Raw genomic sequence first — 9,164 nt, 5'->3', positions numbered from 1 at the left:
TCCAACTCATTTACACCAGTGAATCCCCATTATGGCTAGCCATCCAACTGCATATCATTTTGGAGACAATATAAATTCTTTACTCATTTTGCTTTCTCTGTGTGGATAATTAGGCCAAATTCTTTTGAATGATTGTAGCTCTATTTTTGAGACCTTAATCATAGATTCACCTGAGCTAGCTTACTCTGAAACCATCTAAGAATGAAACTAGAAAGATCACAAATAGAAAAAAAAATATGGAAAAATTTTTTCAAGATGTCTATGACTCTTTTACCATCAGTGACAGCATGTATTTATCAGAGGGAGGCTTCCAAGTCACTTTACCCTCACAAGCAGAAATAGCAGTAAACATCAGGTGCCCTACAGAGATGAAGCCCGGAGCTGCAAAAATCAGCAACCACAAGACCAGTGGAGAGATACAAGACCAACACAGTAAGCATATGAGAATAGTTAGAAGTAATTCCTAGCAAAGATAAATTTCATCCAAACTCAACTTCATACTATTTCCCACACACAATACTTCATCTTTGTGCCTTTGCACAGATCTCCTTATGCCTGGAATACACTTTCTACTCCCTTACAGATTTTTTTATTCCATCTCCCCTCCCTCCACCCAAAAGACGGCCACCATTATACTCCCTTATATCTTTTAGAAACCTTAGCTTCCTTCAATACTCAGATCAAGGGTCACTTTCTACATGGGGCCTTTCCTGAACCCCTCAGTTTCCATTGTCTCCTCCCTCCAAAAAAAACCCACTATTTTTGTGTTGGTTTTCTATATATTTTATAAGTACTAATATGAGTAAATGTTGTTTTCCTGATATAATATAAAGTCCTTGAGGGCAGGAATTGCTTCTTGTTTGCTCTATCCCCAGAGCTCGGCAAAGTGCCTGGTACAGAGTAAGATTTTAATGAATACTTGTTGATTGATTACCTTGTTTGAAACATGAGCATATTAATGACTGCTAGGAAATCATCCATACAAATGTATCATTTACTGGAGTGTACGTTGATATGTACTCACTGAAAGAAGTGTTGACTGTTCTAGTTTTTCCATACTATTTCTTTTTTTATCATTTTATAGCAGTCCATATCTTTCTAGTCTTTTTTTGCCTTTTCTAATGTTTTTTTCTTTTTTTAATTTATTTTTTATTTTTAGTTTACAACACTCAGCTCCACAAGTTTTTGAGTTCGAAATTGTCTCCCCCTCCTTCTTCTTCCCCCTCCTTCTTTTCCCCGATCCCTGCCCCAAACTATTTCTTAATATCACTTTGCCAGCCAGGTGGCACATCAGATAGAGCTCTGGGTTTAAAGTCAGGAAAACCTGAGTTCAAATCTGGTTTCAGACACTATCTATATGACACTAGGCAAGTCATTTAACCTTTGTCTCAACTTTCTCCATTGTAAAAATAAAGATGATAATAGGTTCTACCTATTATTACCTACCTATAGGATTCTATAAATACTTACTTGTACCCTTCCTCTCACCCACAGTGTTTGGCACCTGATATGGGCTTCAGTAAATCTGATTGACTTACTGACAAATTCTTGATAACTGGATTTTTTAAAATAAATTGATTGTTTGAGGAATTATATACACACATCCTACATGTTTAGCTTATGTCCTCAGTGATACAGTGAGGGCCAATGCAAATTTAACAGATGTAAAGTCTTTAGACTTGGGTTGACTTTTAAAGAAATTTTTATTGATGTCTTTTGTTTTTATGCTACTTACCTTTCTTTAAGCGAATTGTTAATTGTAAAATACATTTGCATGGTTGATATACCTTACCTGTGGCACTCCCAGTTTGTTCTGTAGGCTGTTGATGTTCATAAAAACAGACAACAGTGTTACCCCCAATTGCTTGGATATAACCAGTTCATAAACATTCAAGAACAATATTTTTAATAGATTAAGCCTTTACAAATACTTTTAATTTGAAAACTACATGGAATGAAAAACATTCAAAATATGGTCCTAGAAGAAGAAATCAAAACCAGGCAGGAACAAGGAAAACTTATCTCAATTGTCCAGATGGCTACCAGAGTTGTCCAGAAGATACTTTCATTGATCGTATAGAACATGAAATGACATCCCAATACCTTTATCAATTACAACAAAAACAATCTCTTTATCTATCTATAAAAAGTCCACAGAATATTAAACATAAAGGAATAATAGAATTGGGACTTTTCCTAAGTCTAGTTGTATTTGACCTCCATCAAGAAAGATGACAAGGAGAAAACAACAATATTGACAATAATAATAGCCAACATTTAGCTAATGCTTTAAAGGTTAGAAAAGACTTTACATGCATGGTCTCATTTAATCCCCACAAGACCCCTCTGTTAGGGGTTGTTGCGTGCTATTTTCAATCAATAAGCATTTATCAAGTGCCAACTATATGCCAGGGCAGTGCTAAGAGGTGAGGATATAAAACCAAAAATGAAATAGTCCCTGCCCTCCCGTTGATGGTGATACAGCAGACTGTTATTATCCCCACTTTAAAGGTCATAAAACTGAGATTCACAGAAGTTAAAGGACTTTCCAGGTTCACGTAAGTAGAAAGAGTGCAAGCAGGATTTGAACTCAAGTCTTTCTCTTAAAAGATAAAGAAATCATATGATTCACTTGATTTATATCATTTCTAAGACAAAACCATGTACTTAACTCTTAATGACCTCTTTGAAGGAGGAAAATAATTATGCAGAAACCATTCAAAAGAGAAGGTACCTTCCAGATCAGGAAATTTTATTCAAAGCTTGACTTCTTAGGGAAAAAGAAATCCTGCTGAAGAATGTGATCAAGGAGAACTCAGCCCAATGAGGATGAGAAAAACCACTTCTTGATCCCCATGAAAAAGTGAACCACAGCCTCTCTGATCTGCTTCGTCTTTACCCCATAAACGATTGGGTTGAGCATGGGAGGCACCACCACATAGAGGTTTGCCAATAGAATGTGTACATGGCGTGGGATGTTGCGCCCAAAGCGATGAGTCAATAAAGTGAAGAAGGATGGGACATAAAACATGAGGATGACACAAAGGTGGGAGCCACAGGTGCTGAGTGCTTTGTGGCGGGCATCCTGAGAGGGCATCCAAAAGATGGCCCGGAGGATCAGGGTATAGGACACTGCAATAAGCACCACATCGGTGATCACCATAACAATGGGGATGGAGAAACCATACCATATATTGACAGTAATGTCAGCACAGGCCAGTCGGGCCACCCCAATGTGCTCACAATATGAATGGGGGATCACATTGGTCCTACAGAAAGGAAGCCTCTTTAGCAGGAAGATGACAGGGAAGATGATGCAGAAGCTCCGTGTAACAATGGCTAAAGACATCCTCCCCACAACAGGTGATGTCAGAATCATTGCATATCTCAGTGGGTCACAAATGGCCACATAGCGATCAAATGCCATGGCCAGCAAGATGGCTGATTCTCCCACAAACATCACATGGACAAAGAAAACTTGGGTCACACAAGCATCAAAGGTGATGTCCCGTGCGTGGAACCAGAAGATGGCCAAGGCTTTGGGCACAGTGGTAGTGGAAAGTAGGATGTCAGTGCCAGCCAGCATGGAAAGAAATGTGTACATGGGCTCATGGAGGCTGTGCTCAGTAACAATGACCAGAATAAGAATACTGTTCCCCAGCACTGCAGTCGCATATATAAAGCATAAGGGGATGGAAAGCCAGATATGATATGTCTCTAAGCCTGGGATGCCAAGCAAGACAAACACAGCAGGGTGGAAGACAGTGTGATTGGTGTTCACCATGTTGGATTTTGGTTTCCCTCTGAAAAACAAGGCAAGATATAGAACCAGCTGAGCAGCTTGATCCTGACCAACATCCGTGAAGAAGCCTCCTTACCTGCATTAGGGAAAAAGAGTGCAAGAAATGAAATAGGTTACAATGACCTGATTTAACTTCTGCTACCTCAAAGTATAATTCAAAAATGAAAATTCAATAAATATTTACTACATATTTATTATTTGCAGGTCAATATGATAGATGTGAGAGACACAAAAGCACGTGTTTGGGGCAGAGGGGTACATGGCAGAACATATGTGCTCCCACAGAATTGTCATTTGGATGTAATTATAGAAAGAACCACCCTAACCTCATTCACACGAATTGTTCTTATGTCAGTCCCCTGTTCAGTAACCTACAATGGCTCCCTAATTTTAAACTTCTCTGTCTGACTTCCAAGGCCATCTGATATCTGGTCCCATACAGCCTAGCCAACTTCCTCTCCTACTGCTCCTCATTTCACAGCCTCCACTTCCAGATACATCGTGCTCATTCTTCCCTCAAGTCTTTATTTCTACTGTTCCCACCACTTAGAACTCCCTATTCTCTCCTCTTTGCCTATCCAAAGTTTTGTCATGCTTTATATAACAGCCTAATCCTACATCCTCTGTGAAGGCTGCCCTGGTAACTCCAGACTGATCTCTCCCCTTGTTGACTATGCATAGCACCTCTTACTTGCACATTCATGAAATTTAGTTATATCAAATGTATTGCTTCTTTGTGTACTGGTTTGTATTGTTCTCTGTTTCACATGGATGTACTATCTCCCCAACTAAATGGAGAGCACCATGGAAGCAGGGATTATGTCATATATTTCTCTCTATTCAGTCACCACCCCTCACCAGTATTTAACACAATTTGGATATGCAGAAGATGAGCAGTAAGCTGTTATTGAGTCCCACAAAAAGAATGTCATATAGAACCATGGCCCCATTTGTAAGAAAGTATGGATTTCATCTAGCTTAAAACCACCACTATCCAAAGATGAGGCCTTAGAGGAGACCAGGCAAGGTTTTCTCTCACCTGAGACCCAGAGACAAACCTTCCTCAAAATACAAAGGAAAATGGGGCAAGAGTTTCAGTACTATAAGAGCCCTTAAAATGTCATTTTATCCATCCCCCTGTCTTCAGGAAGCTCCTCACTCAGAGTGTTCCAGACAGATTTTACTTTACTCGGTTTGGAGATTTTTAAAGAAGGATATTTCCCATCCTCCCTTGGTCCCCCATCACTTGGGGAATTCTTATTCATAGAAGGCCCCTAGGATGACCAAGAATTACCTACATCCTGCCCCCTTTTGAGAACGATCACAGAGAAAATGTCGTGATGGTGTCTAAAACTCAACACCTAAGCATTCCTTAAGCTACCCTCCTCCAACTACATCCTTGCCTTCTCCTGCCCAAGAAAAATGTTATTGCTATAGAGGAAGGGCACAGTCTCTAGTTTTCTCCTGAGACTGTGACATTTTTCTGGGCCTGGAAGGTAGGAAAGCCAGAAAGGGGCAGGTAATGGGGTACTAAGAGAGGACAAGATGGGGCAGGTGAAGATGAACAGAAGAAATGGGAAACAGGATAAATGGGCTCGAAGTAAATAGTGAGTGATTGAGTCACCATGTTCCGAGAGAGGGAGAGAGAGAGAGAGAGAGAGAGAGAGAGAGAGACAGAGAGAGAGAGAGAGAGAGAGAGAGAGAGAGAGAGAGAGAGAGGGAGGGAGAGGGAGAGGGAGAGAGAGAGAGAGAGAGAGAGAGAAGGCTGTGCTAAGAAACAAAACAAATCAGCAAAAGTAAATAGTTTGATTTAGTCCACCAGCCTGCCCCTCAGCAGGTACACCTAAACCAGGGTCTTTGCGGTTTGCAAAGCACTTTACAAATAAATAAATATTATCTCATTTGATTCCACAGCAAACCTGAAGGAGATGGTGCTCTTATTATCCCCATTTTACAGATGAGGAAACCAAAGCAGACAGAATGCAAATGACTTGCCCATGGTCACACATTAAGTGTTCAACTGAGCTCCAACTCAGGTTGTCATGACTTCAAATCCTACACTCAATCTACTGTGCCATCTAGACAAAGATAGAAATTTGAGAATCATATGTTGGGAGGGCGTTCTTGAAACCACAGAAGTAAGTGAGTTTGCCAGGGGAAAGAGCGAATAGAAAGGGGGAAAAGAGAGCCAAGGATAAAATCTCCTTGAATGATTACATTTAGGGGAGTAAGAACAGTTTTGTACACACTTAGCACTTAACAAATGTTTGGTTAATTAATTATTAGGATCCAGTGAGGACAAGACAAGAAAAGGAATGGTCATAGAATCTAGAAGCAAATTCTTGGTAATTGAAAATATATATTATATATATATACATATATTTTAATGTAAGATCTAAGAGCTAAAAATACAGCTCAGAGACACTAGTGTCACAGAAACCAAAGGAAACAAAGTATCCAGAAGCATGAGGTGACATTGTTGGCCTAACAGTGTAAAATGATTGAAAAAGGTGAAGGAACAGTGAGGTCTGCCAAAGAAACATGATTTCATTAGGATTTATTTAATGGACATCTATTATTAGGAGGTCACTAATTCCCTTGAAAGAGTAGCTTCCATAGATTACTGACAGCAGCAACCATATTGCAAAGATTGCACTCCTCAAGGGTAAAGACAGTGCGGGGAAGGGAGGATGGCCTTTCTTCATATTTCCAATGTTTCAGACAGCGCCTGACACTTGTTAGGTATTTAATAAATGCTTGTTGATGATGATGATGCATGTGGTTGAGTCCTAACGATTAAAAAAGAAGTCCAAAATGTTGAGGGCTAGAAGAGACGTAAGCCAGCATGTAATCCAGCCTTGCCACTCTATATGTGAGGAAGTTGAGACCCAGAGAGGGGGATTGACTTGCTCAAAGTCACAGAGGTTTTCAGTATCGGAATAGTGTTCAGTCTAAGTCTCTTAGTTCCAAATGCTATGATCTTTCCATAAAATCAAGGAAGCAGAAAATATAGAATGTCCTTGCAAGAATTATGATGATGAAGAGAAAGAGAATGATTAGATAGGAAGTTGAGAAAATAATAGAATGGATGAAGACTCATTTGGGATTTTTTGGTAGGGCACAGGTAGTTTATAGGCATGAGGAAAAGAAATATTAGAGAAGGAGGGGCTTTAAACGCCTGAGGATAAAAAACATAACGGAAAGATATTAGTCAAGAAAAAAAGCAGAAGGGAATTGGATCAAGGGCACAGGTAGAAATATTAGCATCAAAAAAATTGAGGGTTAAACCTTCCTCAGAGACAGGAAAGGAGAATAAAGAGTATAAAGATACAGAGAAATGTTGATGTGGAAATAAGGGATGTGACATGAACTCCATTTCTCACTAAAGTAAGAGTCAGGGTCAAGTACTAAGAGTAAGGAGGTAGCGGTATAGAGATTGGAGCTTAAGAGTAAGAATTCTACAAGAGATGATTTAAAAAACCTTCTGCACCAGCACCAAGAGCTCAGTTGAATGAGACAACATCTCCATTCCCCTTCTTTTCTCCCTAAGTCTCTTCAAGGAAAATTCGCCTCCTCCAGCTATAGGACCCTTCTCATTCTCACATCTCCTGGCCCAGAATCCAAACCCAATATCCTTTCATACCTGCTTCCTAACAGGGGCTTTCTTCTTAGAGGTGGAATTGAAGGTGACAGGCAACAACGAGAAGCTAAATAATCTGATGGAAGAGAGGGAGGAGATCAGAAGGAGAATATGAAGGTTATGGAAGGGGGAGGGGGAGAACTCACATGTTTCTATGAGGGGAATTGCTAAGCCCTCTTGGGGTAAGACTTGGGAGACACTTTACGATCAGAGACTGGAAAAACTCAAGTCCCCTCCTTCCTCTTGGGGTTTCTACTTCTGAGTATAAGGTGAGAGAGAGAAGAGAGATAGGGAAACAGCCACATCCCGAGCTCTAGAGGCAGATTTCTGGACTAAATCACACATAGAGCCCAAAAAATCAACACCAGAGATTGTGGCCTGAGGAATATTAGACAAAAGGTACATACTATTAAATAAGGAATTTAGACATAAACTGAGACAGATGTAGTAGTGATAGAGGTGGCCATCTACTTTGTTCTGAATACCCCAGATATTCACCCTCTGCTTGGCTTAGGTCATTTGTACCAGAGCTCCCTATTGCTTGTCAGATAAAATACAAACTCTTCTGGCATTCAGAGCACTTCACACTATGACTCCAGCCTATCTTTCAAGAATGATTTCCCATTACTCCCCATTGCCTCTCTGTTCCAACAAAACTGGACTACTTGCTATTTCCCATGGAATACTTATATGTGTGTGTGTGTGTGTGTGTGTGTGTGTGTGTGTGTTACTTATTTATTTTCCCCTGCCTTCCTCACTTGGTATTTATTTTATAATATAAGATCTGAAGGCAGGGGTTATTTCATTTTGTCTTCCCATCCCCAGAACCTACCATAATGCCTTGCAGATAATAGATCTTTAATAAATTCCTTGTATATGTCTTCCCTGCCAGGATCTACTCTGACCAAAGCAAAGACTTTGAAAGTAAACTACTTAAGGAGGTACTGGCCTTGGCAAGCAGGAGCCAAGAAGGTCTTTAACCCCACCTCCAGGAGACCCATATCCTAAGCATCTAAACCACACACTGCAGAATTGTCTAGGGACCCTGAGACTTGAACAGAAAGCTCAATAAATGAGTGAGTGAGTGAGTGAATGAATGAATGAATGAAAAGACCATTTATTAAGAACTTCTTGTGTGGAGTCACCATACCCATGTCAGAGGTGGAATTCTAAGTAAGGAAGAGTAGGTTAGCATCACCAAGCAGATAGTGAGGTAGCCTGGGTAGGGGCATGAATGAATGAATGAACATTTGTTAATTGCTTCCCATGTGTGAAGCACTGTGTTAAGCATTGAAGATAAAAATAGAATGTCAAGACAGTCCTTGCTCTCAAGGAGCTGACAGTCTAATAGGTGGAGATAAACAATTTAAGAGATTTTAACGGTAAGACAAAGCATTACATAGGTTCATCCAACAGTACATTTTTGTTCTTGTTCAATTATTCAGTCACGTCCAACTCTTTGTGACCTCATGGACTATATAGCACACCAAGCCCTTCTATCCTCCACTATATCCTGAAGTCCATCCAAGCTCATGTTTGTCACTTTCACGACACTCTCTATCCATCCAACTCATCCTCTGCCATCCCCTTCTCCTTTGGCCTTCAATCTTTCCCAACATCAGAGTCTTTTCCAATAAGTTCTCTCTTCTCCCTATGTGGCCAGAGTATTTGAGCTTCAGCTTTAATATTTCATTTTCCAGTGAATATCCTAAATTAATTTCT

The 9,164-nt window shown here is 40.0% G+C and overlaps 1 protein-coding gene across 1 annotated transcript; it reads right to left on the bottom strand.

Annotated features, from left to right (window-relative positions):
- Positions 1–2,815: 2,815 nt before the first annotated feature.
- Positions 2,816–3,843, bottom strand: LOC118838611 (olfactory receptor 52B2-like). The gene has a single exon (XM_036745953.1). It carries the CDS (start codon positions 3,782–3,784, stop codon positions 2,816–2,818), a length of 969 nt encoding a protein of 322 aa, XP_036601848.1. The 5' UTR covers positions 3,785–3,843.
- Positions 3,844–9,164: the final 5,321 nt, after the last annotated feature.

The sequence above is a fragment of the Trichosurus vulpecula genome, chromosome 2 (assembly GCF_011100635.1).
Source record: "Trichosurus vulpecula isolate mTriVul1 chromosome 2, mTriVul1.pri, whole genome shotgun sequence".
NCBI classification, from domain to species: Eukaryota; Metazoa; Chordata; class Mammalia; order Diprotodontia; family Phalangeridae; genus Trichosurus; species Trichosurus vulpecula.
The sequence above is the reverse complement of the archived record's forward strand: the minus strand, read 5'-3'. Positions and strand labels throughout refer to the sequence as shown.